The sequence below is a fragment of the Azolla caroliniana genome, unplaced genomic scaffold (assembly GCF_043228905.1).
Source record: "Azolla caroliniana isolate FFs.n. ecotype wild unplaced genomic scaffold, voAzoCaro1.0.p SCAF_30, whole genome shotgun sequence".
In the NCBI taxonomy this organism is placed as follows: Eukaryota; Viridiplantae; Streptophyta; class Polypodiopsida; order Salviniales; family Salviniaceae; genus Azolla; species Azolla caroliniana.
Window position 1 is genome coordinate 191,020 of NW_028230465.1, and position 13,555 is coordinate 204,574.

General features: G+C 37.0%; 1 protein-coding gene across 2 annotated transcripts; it reads right to left on the reverse strand.

Annotated features, from left to right (window-relative positions):
* Positions 1-2,403: 2,403 nt before the first annotated feature.
* On the reverse strand, positions 2,404-7,582 carry LOC147849592 (uncharacterized). Of its 2 annotated transcripts, none has more exons than XM_087337341.1 (9): positions 6,872-7,582; positions 6,094-6,593; positions 5,404-5,658; positions 5,013-5,078; positions 4,843-4,911; positions 4,583-4,657; positions 3,493-3,672; positions 3,092-3,140; positions 2,404-2,785 (listed from the first exon to the last, which is right to left on the reverse strand). In XM_087337341.1, the coding sequence occupies exons 1-9, from the start codon at positions 7,407-7,409 to the stop codon at positions 2,748-2,750; spliced, it is 1,770 nt and encodes a 589-aa protein (XP_087193467.1). In that variant the 5' UTR covers positions 7,410-7,582; the 3' UTR covers positions 2,404-2,747. The 2 variants fall into 2 exon arrangements, with proteins under 2 accessions (XP_087193467.1, XP_087193465.1); XM_087337339.1 differs by having other exon boundaries at positions 6,806-7,581.
* Between the last annotated feature and the right edge of the window lie 5,973 nt (positions 7,583-13,555).

A 13,555-nucleotide genomic window follows, 5' to 3' on the forward strand; every position in this document is an offset into this window, starting at 1 on the left:
ACTTCACATGGTTTTCCAATTCAAGGAGCTATTTTTAATTATCAAGGAATTATGAGATTGATTGTATGTCAATTCATTCATACACAAAAACTAGTTCACACACATGTCTCTTGTTCCGGGGGGGGGGGGGGGGGGGGGCGCGAAAGCACGGATTAGCATCACTTAATCATGCCATCGGTTTCGATCGATCAAGTGTTAGCATAGACGGGAATGTGCCTCAACATCATGGGGACTATCTCCGATCAGATCGAACACACCCATGTGTCTCTAATCGGATCGAGCACCCATGTGGAAATCATGGGGGACTTACCCTGGATTAGATCGGAGCCGCCCATGTTTTTGTTGATATCATAAGGGGGGGGGGGGGAACGCATTTGTCTTAGTAAATGTGGCTTTGGCATGAAGAATGTTGTGTCACATTAGTCCAACACTAAGAAAATCCACCTTAGTTAAGAAACTCAAACTCAATATTCGTGTAATTGGATATATGCCCATGCGGATTCGGGCACAACATTGTTTGGTAGATAAAAAGATGGGTGGGGTGTGACAACGATCGCACGATCTAAGATAGGGTGAGGTAAAAAATGACCTGCCTAGTAGAAATACAAGTTGATGACATGGCACATAATTATTGGCCACAAAAGATGTGGCTCGGGTGTAAGCTTTTTTTTCCTAATCTACCAAGGCTAGACATATAACTATTTAAGGTGGTTGGTGAAGAAAATTGTGCCACATGCAATCCAGATAACTTTATCATCTCACAACTTTGGATATAGTCAAAGTAGTTAGAACCTTCTAGAAAGTCAATGGTCAACGCAAATTACAAGCCATACTAGACATTGTGTGCGCACCAAGCTTTCCCTTTTCAAAAAGAACTTGTAGTTGGAGTCATAATGTCTACAAATATACAAAAGAAGGTTTACATCACACAAAATGTCATAAAAGCAATTGGCCTCATTAGTGCTTCAAGACATGAGTTAAGGATCCCAAGTCCCCATACATAAGTGTGAAGTTCCTCTCAAGGGAGAAGTTTTGCAAATGGAAGAGGTGCTCTTGAGGGCCTACGGGAGAACGAAAAGACTGGGAGATGAGGGAAAAAAAGGAAAAAGGGAAAGGAAATGCACAAAAGGGCGATGGTGAAAGCATGAATGGTAGAGAAAAAGACAAGAATTGCATGAACTAGCAAGTGATCATCATGACATATTAACACTTTGTGGAAACATGCTAAGATAATAACCTAGTAACGTCGTGAGTGAATGATAATGGCATTATGAGAATACATTTGGTTGTACTTTCCCAATGATTGACCACAACCTCTTAAGTAGACTCATGAAGAAGAGGATACCCTCATCAATGATATCCCATGTGACCTTTGTGTGTGTGTGCATGATAAATTCTGCGATAATTGAAGCTTCTCAATAGTGGTGCTATTGGAAGATTAGGATTTAATGGTTTGTGATCTTCAATTCATCAAATGACAGATTCAATTGTGGGAATTAAAGAAAATATGTCTTATGTGGAAACTTTTTAGCAAGAGATCTAGTCTTGAGAAGTAAATACAACATAAAGAAAAAATGTGTTAGATTGAAGACCTAGTGGGAGATCAATGATCGTTTGATATAGTGACAACCAATAGACAATAATTAGGGTTGAGGGGGCAAGACTATAGTGACACTTGGGCCTATGCTTTTAAGAAAGGTTTAAGCAATGTGTTAATTGCGAAGAATGGCCAATAGAGCAAAATCTTGCAAATAGCTATTAGAATATGACCTTTAGCATCCGTCTATCAAGCTATATCTTCTTAATGCATTTGTTAGGTCATCTCAACAAGGATAATACGTGGTGTTAGTGGTCATCAAGTTCAATGTCATTGCGTAGATGTAGGCTCCCGCATGACCAACAAATCAAGTTTTTATACAATCTAAGTTTTAAAATAGGACCATATTAAGCATAAAGATCATGTGACCCAAACAAAGTAAGGCTCACATAATTTATGCACTTGTGAGGCACACAAGATATTTAAATATCTAACCCTTGAAAAAAAGACTTTGTAAACAGCTTGTCCATACTCGGATGAAAATTGTATGTTCTTACAAGTTTTATGTATCAATACGGACTTGATATGCATACATACATACATATGTATGCATATAGTGAGCTTTTTCATTCAATTGGGCATCTTTACAACCTCCATGTGTATCTAGATGAAATACATTTCATTTGCTAAATATGACATCTTGATTGAGCAAACAAAACTATCAGAATTATCCTTCATGTCATATAAACAAGTCTTTTTCTTTTCTCTTTCCCAAAACAAACCAAACAGACTGATCAAGGAATTATCTCATGGATAAAGGGATTGCCATTTGTGAATGTAACAAGATTCAGCCTTTTTAAAAGATGTTTTATGTAAAGAGGATTTGAATTTTGTAAAAAATTGATACAATAGAATCTAAATAGCGATGGGGGCAAATTGTAGCCTCCATGACTGTTGGGATTCATGAGAAACCTCAAACTGTTTTGTTGCGAATGAAGAGAAGTGTCGAAGTGGATGGAAAATTGTTGTTAATGAACATGTTAATGATTATACAAATTGGGGGTTGAGGGGCAAGGAAATTACAAGGTGAAAATAAAAAGACAAGTTAATATCTGGTTTCTCCAAAAGTATGATTGATGAAGATGTTGGCAAGTTGCTCATACAACGTGTTTTTAAGGTTTCAAATAATTATGTTTATAATGTATGAACCTTAATGCTCAGTTTTCATTTGTCCAGGAAACAATTGGCCTGCAATATACAAATACAATGTTAGCACATTATTATAGCACACCAATCTAACCAGCTGTCCATACATACATACATATGTGTATGTATGTATGTACATGTTTTGTTTTGTTTTTCGACTTGGGATTTGGGGGCATTTGTCTTGCTACATAGTGTAGTTTGAGAGCTTTTGGATTTTCAACCTTAATGGCCGTGATTCATATCGAAATCCAAGGAGATGCTCAATCATGTCGCATAGACAAATATATGTATGTCATTGTAACACATTTTATTGGCTAAAAGGATCCTTCATGATAGGACTTATTTTACCTTGAAACCCACTTTGAACCACACTTTGAAGCTCCCCCATATCCCATCCCTGTGAAAATGATAAAATGTGTGTTATAATGACATGATAAAGAAACATTTCAGGAAAATAAAATAAAACAACATTATAATGAGTTTAGAGTTCATTGCAATTGCATTATTCAAAAAGCAAATAAAAAACCATGCACACAAAACACAAACAAATGTGCCTTGCTAGTAGTGTTGACAAAAAACATGCATCCCATGTGTAGACTTCACTTGCTTTATTTAGAAATCACCTTTAAATTCTGTATATGCATGCACATGGGTACGTGTATGTGTGTATGTGTATGTGTAACCTTAACAAAAAACATTGAAGGGAATAAGTTCCTATACAAAGCAAATTATAGAGGATTGGTTAGAACCTGTGATAGTGAATTTCCGAAGGCATTCAATGTAGATTGTGTGGCATTAGTTAATGATGTGGGATGTGGTCCAACAAAAGCATTATGCTCATGTTGTGGATGGAGGTTCGGGTAAGGGATCTCATTCTCTTGTCCGAAATGTATTGCCGAAGGAGCCATTCTCGATGGCTCAATATTCCTCTGTCCCAAGAAAAAAACCTCAAGCATGACTCTCTTGAAAAAACAAATACTGCAATGTACCAACATACTCCTGACCTTTTCGATATCTACCGGAATATAGCCCCAAAGTTATCGAATTTTACCAAAATATCCCTTAGTAGTAATATAATTATGGATGAAATCTACAGGCAAGCCCTAGGTATATCCCGTTCGGGAAATTTTTGTTTGCCTATCGGTTGAGTGCACTTTTCATGCACGAAATCATAAGTTAAGAGCAAAATTTCATAAATTTATAAGAACTTAGAAGAAAATGTACATATAAATCTATAGGTTTTCTTCCTTATTCCAAGGGGCAAGTTGAAGTTTTCTCCAAAAGACTCCCTACATAGCATTAGATTATACAATCTTCAGGACTTATTGGTTGAGTGGACTTCATGAAATCATATAAGGAAATTATGACAGATTACCATAAATGTTTTCCATGAGAAGAACTGTATAATTTTTTCTCAGGGTTTCTTCCTTTGATAAAATTTTCTAAATAGCAAGGAAAAAAAAAAACTCAACCAGCATTTTAATAACCTAGTTGACCAATTATTCCCACAGCCTAGATAGCATTATATTATAAATGAATGATAAAACGGCCACACAACATGATCCGACTCTCATCCCCACCATTCGATATATATAATCATCTTCCCCTGTGCCCTAGGTTTTACACATGGAGCCTATATATTTATTCCTATGCCTCAGTACAATGAATAAATATCATGTTGGAACTACCTTAATCCTCACAAGGACAGTGTTAAAAGTCTAAGTCCATTTAGGACTCAAATGAAAGAATGCACCATTTTTTTCCTGAGCCCCGCACAAGATAGGTCAATAGGTGTTAGTGATTTAAGACTGTTGGATATTTTTATTTCGAATGACTAACCTCATGCCCAAACACAGTTTCCATGTTGAATTCGGCCACTCTCGGGTTCATCACCGCCAATTTCATCGACAAAAACTACATAAAGAAGGACAAATTTGATTGTCAAGAAGAGCTTTCAAAACTTGTTAAAGTGTTTTAAAAGAAGTTGTTTTTCACCAGCAATATCACAGTCCAAGAACATTTAATGCATACATATATATGCGTGTGTATGCATGTATGTGTATCTATCTATCTATTTATATATATATACATAATCTCACCTCCACTTGTCTTTGGAGAGATTGAACATAGTTTATTATTTCGTCAAGCATCACGGCTTTGCCGGTTACCTACAATTTATAACCCCCAACACATAAAATGAGTGTGTTACATCAAATTTCATGCATGGAATTGATTGCCTATCTACATAAAAGAACGAAAAGCAACTCACCTTGCTGCAACCAGGCACTAGATCTTGCAAGTATTTCATTCTTTCACTTATCTTCTCTCGCCGAACCTATCATTATAACATAAGAGGTATGATGTATCTATGATATACAAGGACCATAACATGATAATGGCATGATAAACCTTGTTTGATGATACAAATGACATGATACACCTCAGTTAATCAGATCAATCTTGTTTAATGATAAAACGGACAAAAACATGATCATGAATGATGATAAATGTGGTTTGATGATACAACATGATGATGAGTGACAATAGCCCTTGTTTGATACAAAAAGTGAACATGATGAACCTTGGGAAACCTTTTTTATGATAGAAATGGACAACAAAGATGCTAAAATCCCATGGATTATTTGGTGGAAAGGTTTTACCCTCTCGGCAAGGCTGTGGCTGTCGGTTGCCTGACCCCGTCTTGCTCTCACATGAATAAAGTCTTGTTTTGGTGCAGTGTCAGTAGGTTTAACAGAATTTTCTTTAGTAGATTTGGGAGTAGATTCTCCAGAGTTCACACTAGTGCTACACTGCTCTACTTTTGCATATTGATCCCCATCGAGAGCACTAAAAGATATATTATCATCGCCTTTCTTGCATTTCAACTTGCCAGCTTCATCAGTCTCCGGAACATCCTGTTTGTGAGGCAAAATGCCACAATTAGTTTCAGGGATCAAGTATACCTCCAAACATATCCATTCAATGATGTGAAAGAAAATTCTCCTCAAAGATCCATAGTGTTCACTTGGGCTGACATGCACCCATTCTTTCTTTATCATATTTACTGCCCAGATCTACAAGAGTGCACTATCCACATTCGCCATATATAGATAGATAGGTATATACATACATGTGCATATCGACATTCACCATGAATTCTAATGTAAGCTTTCATTTGAAATTACCTATTTAGGACATCGGGGAGAGGCATCATTCATAGATGATATAAGGGGTTTTCCTAGATAGTCCTTCAATGCACACGATATAGAGGGTTACCACAAAGTGAACCCCACCTCTTCCTTGCTGATCCCAGAGATTAAGATAATAAGAGTTTGCACATAGATCCTTACCTTTGGTTTGATAGAGAAACTGTCTCTCTCTTCTTCTTCTTCTGCGCATTTTCGTTTTGAACCCACTTTTCTTTTCCTTCCAAGAGGTCTTCCATTGCTATTGTTCATTTTTTCACAACTAGAAGAGACATCTTGAGAACCCATATTGCAGTCATCGGACTCATTCATAGAGCTAGTGGTTACCTTGATCTCCAAATTACTCTTCTTTCTCGGGTTTTGTAGTATGGTAATAATGTTGTGATCCACATGCTCATTTAAGATGCTGGCCTCTGGTAGTGAGCATTTTGAAACCATAGTATGACCCTCTTGAGTTAGATTCTTATGGCCATTAGTAAAAAGTATACCTCTATCAACAACATTTGTGAAGGATTCCGGATGCATATTCATGTTGCCACCAAGCCGTGAGAATCTAGTTGCAGTCACAGGCCTCTCAGGAGAGTATCTTTGAAGAAGATTTATGCTGTCTGATGATGAGGAGACGAGATTGGCATTCATGGTACCTTGGCATGGACAATAATAATACTCGCTGAGATTCCATGGGAATCTGAAGTTGAACTAAGCATTAATATATACTAACTAGTGATGATGTAAGATTGATATTCATATAGGTATTATCTCAAGTTATACAGAAAAACTAGGTATACTGTCTAGCAACAACATATAACAAAACTTAGAATGTATGCTACTTAATAATACAAGAGTTTTAGCATACCTGACATATCTACAATGGAAGGAATTATATCGATAGAGGAAGGATCATTAGTGTGTGAATTTGAACCCGAATTAGTCTTCGAAGTTGGTAGAGAAGAAGAATCCTTGTGTACATATTTTTGCAATTCATGGTGTTGAATGAGCTGACCTGTACTGTTATAATGTATGTAATCAGTCAGGCCTTCAAGAAGTGCACTGTTGTAACAGTGTCCTTCCTCCCCAGCTGCTGTCCATGGGATATGATGATTATTGACCATATTACCTATCCTTAGACAAGAAATTTTATTGTTATTGTTGCTGTTATCCCACTTTGATCTACCTTCAGAAGGTAGTCTATTAGGGTTTCTCAACTGACCTAGATCTGTCTCGTCATCATCATGAGATTCCATCAGACCATTTACATTAAAGTGTTGTTGTTGATGGCGATTTTCTTCTCTAACTTTTTCTTCTTCATCATCTTCTTCTTCTTCTTCATTGTTATTGTTATGATTCATTAGCTGTGGATTTGTAAGATGAAGAAGAACAGAGGAGGTTGGCATTATCTCCATTGATGCTGAAGGATTAGGGTTTGGATAATGCTGTGAGAGGAAGGACTGATTATCCATGGATATATATATATAGCTAGATTTATGTATATGTATGGATCTGTCAGGAAATTAGACTGGGTCTTGACCAAATTATGAATACAGCCTTGTGGAGCCACATTTCTTCTGCATTGAATTGCAGACCATACAATATATGAATGACAGTAGATTTTCACTCTCCAAAAACCCTAGCTTTTCTTTCTTTTTTTAAACACAAAGATGGGGGAAAAAGGATAACGGTGGGCCTCCGTCCGTCGTCGTCTTCTTCTTCTAATACTACTACTACTTCTTCTTCTTTACTCTGTTTCGTCTTCTCTTTTGCTTCTTTATCTATGTTAGGACTTGGGGGTGAGAGGGCGAGAGCTTTCCTCAGCTATGGCCTTTCTTCTAACAGGGAGGGGATGGATGGATTGGTGGCAAAAACAGAATTGAGGGAGACAGGCGGGACAGAGACACAGTTTAGAAAGAGAGACAGAGACAGAGAAAGAGAGAGAAAGAGAAAGAGACAGAGACAGAGACAGAGACAGAGAGGAGAAGAGTGTAATGCATAGTATGAACCATACGTGCATTCGCCTAAGAGAATGTTTCAATCCTTTCGCGTATGGTAAATACCATAGTATGAACCATACGTGCATTCTCATTCGAGAATGTTTCAATCATTCGCGTAAGAAAAACCATACTTTTGGATTAACTATTTATTATGAGGTAAATAAGTCTTAAAAAAAAAGGAAAAAAAACCATTTAAAAAATGGAAAAAAACACAAGAATGTTTGAATAACATTCTCATTCGTTTTCCAACGTAGGAAAACGAATGTTATGCTAGACGACGACGAATTTTACGTACTATGGTAAAATACCATACTTCTGTGTATTCATTATTTATTATAAGGTAAAACAAATTTTAAGGTAAGAAAGGTAAAGGTAAAAAAGTGTAAAGAAAACATAAGAATGTTTTTGATAACATACGCATTCGTTTTCATCCGTATGAAAAGAAAAGAATTTTGGCAAATGCATTCGAGTATATTACGTAATACGTACTATGGCACTGTAATGTATAGTCACTACTCACTAGGGTGTATGTATGTATGGATTGAGATCTCTAAAGATGATGGGCAGGCGGGCGGGCGGGAAGCCGATGGCCGGCCGGACACAAAACTTGGGCCCGAGCCGATTGACCCAGCCGGGACACAAAACTAGACCCGGCCCGGACACGAAAACTTGGCCGAGCCGATGCCCCAGCCGGACACGAAAACTTGTCCGAGTTAATATGTATTTTTATAGTACTACACACTAGCAAGTGTTTAGAACACACTAAAATCCAGTTTTGAGTGAACCTCACGTCCGGATGGGGGGGCCCACGTTCACACACCCCCTGCCACGTGGCGACACCCCATTGGTTGCCCCCCCCCTTTTTTTTTGGGCTTCCTTTTTATTTATTTTATTTTTCTTTGCTCTGTTTTTTTGTTTGGAAAGATGAGCACTGAGAATCAACTAACTCTCTCCTCCTCCTCTTCTTCTTCTTCTTCTTTTTTTTAAAAAAAATCATTTTTTTTGGTTATTTTATTTATTGATATTTATTTTCTTGGCCCTCCCTCTCCTATTATTTATTTATTTATTTAGCCCTATTTTATCTCATTAATTTGTTTTAATTATTTATTCTTGAGCCCTACTTTTCCTTCCTTCCTTCCTTTCTTTCTTTTTGTTACTTCCCCTTCTTCTATCCAATCTTCTATTTATTTATTTAGCCCTATTTATCTCATATTAATTGTTTTAGTTATTTATTTTTGAGCCCTACTTTTCCTTTCTTTCTTTCTTTTTTTACTCCCCCTTCTTCTAAGTTCTATCCAACCTTTTTTTTGTCTTTTTGGGGTTTTGTGAGACAGATTTTATTTAATTGTGTTTCTAACCTTAAAGTCTCCACAAATAATTTATTTGATTGATATTGTTTTTTCCCTTCGTAGGAGAGAGAGAGAGAGAGAGAGAGAGAGAGAGAGAGAGAGAGAGGCAGTTAGTTAATGGGTCAATTTTTAATTTTGTAGCTCCTTTTTACCTCCATTTATTTAACACTTTGATTTCTTCCTTTCTTTTTGTTCTACTCGACGTTTCCCAGGAAAAGTTCGTTCTGCGGGGGGGGGGGCCAATGCCCCCATTATTATTATTTTATACGCTCGCTTATCGAGCACCCCACCCCGTTTTCCAAATCCTTCGCCTTCTTTACACACCTCGAGGACGCGATTCATAGATTTAATGGAAGTGGTACATGTCCGCGCCCATCGAGAGAATCGTCTCCTTTAGATACCTAAGCACCTCAAAAAAAAGCATATCACAATCACATAATTATCCCTTGCTGTAAACGCGTTGTCGCTCTCGCCAAACCTTCGTACCGAATCAAACCTCCAAAGCTTTCCATTCGCCTTAAAAATACGTGTGTGCCTAACATGGAAAGCTACTCGTGAGAGATGAGTTGTTAGTTAAATGAGTTGGACACGACAATTGCTCCTATGCCTCTAATTTGTCTTGTATTTTATGCTAAGCTTGTAACAATTCACCTCTTCATAAAGTTGATGGCGATCCTATTTGGGCTTCTCAAGAGTTTTATTTCTTCTAGGCATGATTCTGCGTAATGTTGCCTAGGCTTTATTTTCCCTAAGCAATCATTTCATCCCTCCCTAGGTAATCACTTCATTGTTTTATTCATCCTAATCATTATATTGGCTTGCTCCAATAATTCTTGTGATCTGCTTAATTGTAGATCATTAAGGTGTCGTAACATTATTGCTAGGTTTTTCTACCATTGCAAGTATATCTATGAGTATATCGATGTATTCTTGTCGGAATTTTACAATGTTTGATGTTCATGTGAGCGTTTCCATGCATTGTTGTAGACAACCAATGGAACCATTTGATTCTCAATCATTTGTACAAGCCAATTGTAGAATATCAAAACTTTGGATATTTATTAACCCCAAAGTTTTGAGATATATGTGTTAATTTCCTTCACTTTGTACATGGAACACCACTCCAAGTTCACAATCCCAACAACCTCCTCACAAATTTAACTTATGTCGACCTACTTCTACATATCAAATATGGATGTAAGATACGGTCATTACATCCTTGTCATGTGTTGTGATTAGGTTGCAAGTATTAAGGGGTGAATGTATGGTGATGTGAACGTACGACCAATATGTAAGGTACAAGTTCAATGTATGTGATGTGTAAACACGAGCTACATAATGTCGTTACACAAGGCCATTGTTGTGACATGTGTTGCGTGAGAGACAATACAATAAAGGGAGGACAAAACAGGGAGACGTTGCTAACTAAAAAAGTCTTAGAATGATAGCAATTAAATTAGAGAATGGGTTTTCAATATGATGGCAAAGGTGCAAAGATCACAACTCAAGGATTCGTTAGCTTAAGAAAAAAGAAGTGATGCTAGTTAAATTGGGGAACGAGTTTTTGATGTGATGGTAGAGGTGCAAATGCCACGACTCTAGGATTAATTAGCGTAACCATGCTAGCGATAGTAGAATGAGAGAGTTCAATTATTGACCATAGTAAAGATGAGAGATTAAGGTATGTATAATGTGAGAGAAGACATGTGTACCTCTTCCTTGTACGACATCCATGATAGGGGTGTGTGCATATTGTATTTATGCATACGAAAGGACGCTCAAAAGTAAATCAAACTTCCTCTACTAAATTCTTTGCATCCTTTTTGCATGTACCCATGGAGTTAGTAATGAGGATGTCACTTTGAATAATGGATTGATTGTAAGAGTTCATGTTGAGTAGATTCAATGGTTCCATTTTGCACATACGTTGATGGTTTTGGTTGCCAATCCATTGTCAAGAATATCATACCGTAATTCCAACATACTCATGCATGATAGGACAAGATGTACGAAAAGTGTATTCAATGAAAATAGTTAATTTGGATATTTATATTAGGGTATAATGAATGAGTCGATGATGACATGTGAATGTTTTGTGTAAGGAATGGATATGTAGATGAATTGCACATGTATGAGTCAGATATTGATTGTGGTTAACATAATAATAGCATTAAGTATCATGGTCTAACAAATGGCAAAAAGAAAACCTTGTTTTGATTCAAATGAACTTTCACAAGTTAACGGACATGTCTCATCTCCCTCACTCAATTATATATATTTTTTGCCCTCATTCTAATTTCCATACAAGGTGCTTAAGTACCACATATAACATTCTCTTTATTAATCTAAAACCATTTAGATATGAGAACCCACGTGTTGTATATATCACTGATTAGATTCACTACAATACGTGACTAAAATTTCCATGTTTCAAATATATAAACATGAAAATTTTTCATCTTTGTATAGTTGAACCTTGGAAGAGTACATTGGTATGTTCGTATAAACTTCTTCATAAAGAAGTCCCTAGAAAACTAGCAATTGGTGGCTAACCATCGCCAAAATGTCATAGAACTTGAACAAAATTAACTCATAAAGGGGTGGTACATCATAACCTCCATTGTTCAACTTTGGTAACATGAAGAATGGGCCCAAAGCTTAGGAGAGAAATATGTTTATTTCATTGAGCGAATGTAGGCAAAGCATGTGATATGATGAATCAAGACTTCATTCGTGTGCCCTTAAAGGTCCAATAACATAGACTTCAACCCAACACATATTTTGGTGGCCCTTATCAAAGCTTGTTCGTCACTTGAGGGAGTGTCTCCGAATGTGATAACAATTTCTTTGGATTCCAAGCACACAATTGCATAGAATCCATTGATAAAGCCCAAGAAATCCATAGTCAACTTGTAAAAATAGGGGTTTTTTTTGGAACCAATGTTGTTGGCAATTCCTTGCTTGATATGGATGCTAAATGTAGATGGGTTGCTGAAGCTACATGAGTGCTCAACAGTTTTCTAGTTAAAGATGTTGTCTTGTGGACATCACTAATAACAGGATATGCAATATTCATTGTAATAGTGAACTATTTTGTATATTGCCTCTGGCCACTTTAATTTTAATACCAATGGAGGATATTTTTTATGGGAAAAAAAAAGACTTCAAACCCTAAGGAAGTGGATAATGATCCTTCTAAAAGGATTCAACTCATATGAAATAGCCAGTCACGAATTGTTGGAAGTTATCTATCTTCTTCGGTCTTCGAGACAAGGATGCCCATAACCCATTTTCACTTTGACATAGCCATGTACATATTATTGTGGGACAGAAATGATTTGCATATGGCCCTTAACTTGGATAACCATGAAAGCCATTTACAAAAAAGTTGGATGCACATTGAATGACTTATGTATTGAATCCATGCTAAACTTTTGAGAAATTAAAACCAATTTGTCGGGGAGGTTCAAATTCAACACAAAAAGGTCTAGACTTTAGGAATGTTCGTACAATGCCATCCAGACCACTTTGATAAACTATATCTATGAAACACATAGAAGAATGAGGCTTCAAGAAATTAGTGAGAAATGAATGCTTTCAACGACAAAGCCATTTATTTGAGCTACCTCACCATGGGATTATATACATGATTTGTTGTTTCTTCTTGAGAGAAAAGAAGAGAGCATCATCCAATTTCATGATTTTCTAAGCTTGATCATGTCACGACACAATGACATGAAATACATAGTTGGTGAGGATGGAACCTACAACCTCAAATCAACAAGATGTCATGCTCAACCATTTTGATATGAGCATGCATTTGTATAACATATAGTAGATTTCAGAATTAGAATATTCTACTCGTTAGTATATTCTTGAAATATTGTACGGTACATTCTAGATATATTTCTCGAGTATATTCTAGAAATATTCAATCTTCGAACTTGTATAAATAATTGTAACCTCCTTGGCCCCTTTCAAGGGATTCAACGCCATGCATTGACACATCAATCTAGTATTCTCGCTTCACCCCATCTTGTCTCGTTGATGTTTATCATTGTCTTCATTCTATTTTGTCATTCCCAGTGTTTTAAGTTCCTCACATCGTTCGTGTTCCCGATGAGGACCGCACCTGGTTGCTCACGCCTGTCGGCGTTCCAGTCTCCGGTGTGGACCGCACATGGTCGCTCATGTCCGTGACCCGTCAGTGTTCCAGTCTCCGGTGACGAGCACACATGGTCGCTCATGTCCGTGACCCGTCGGTGTTCC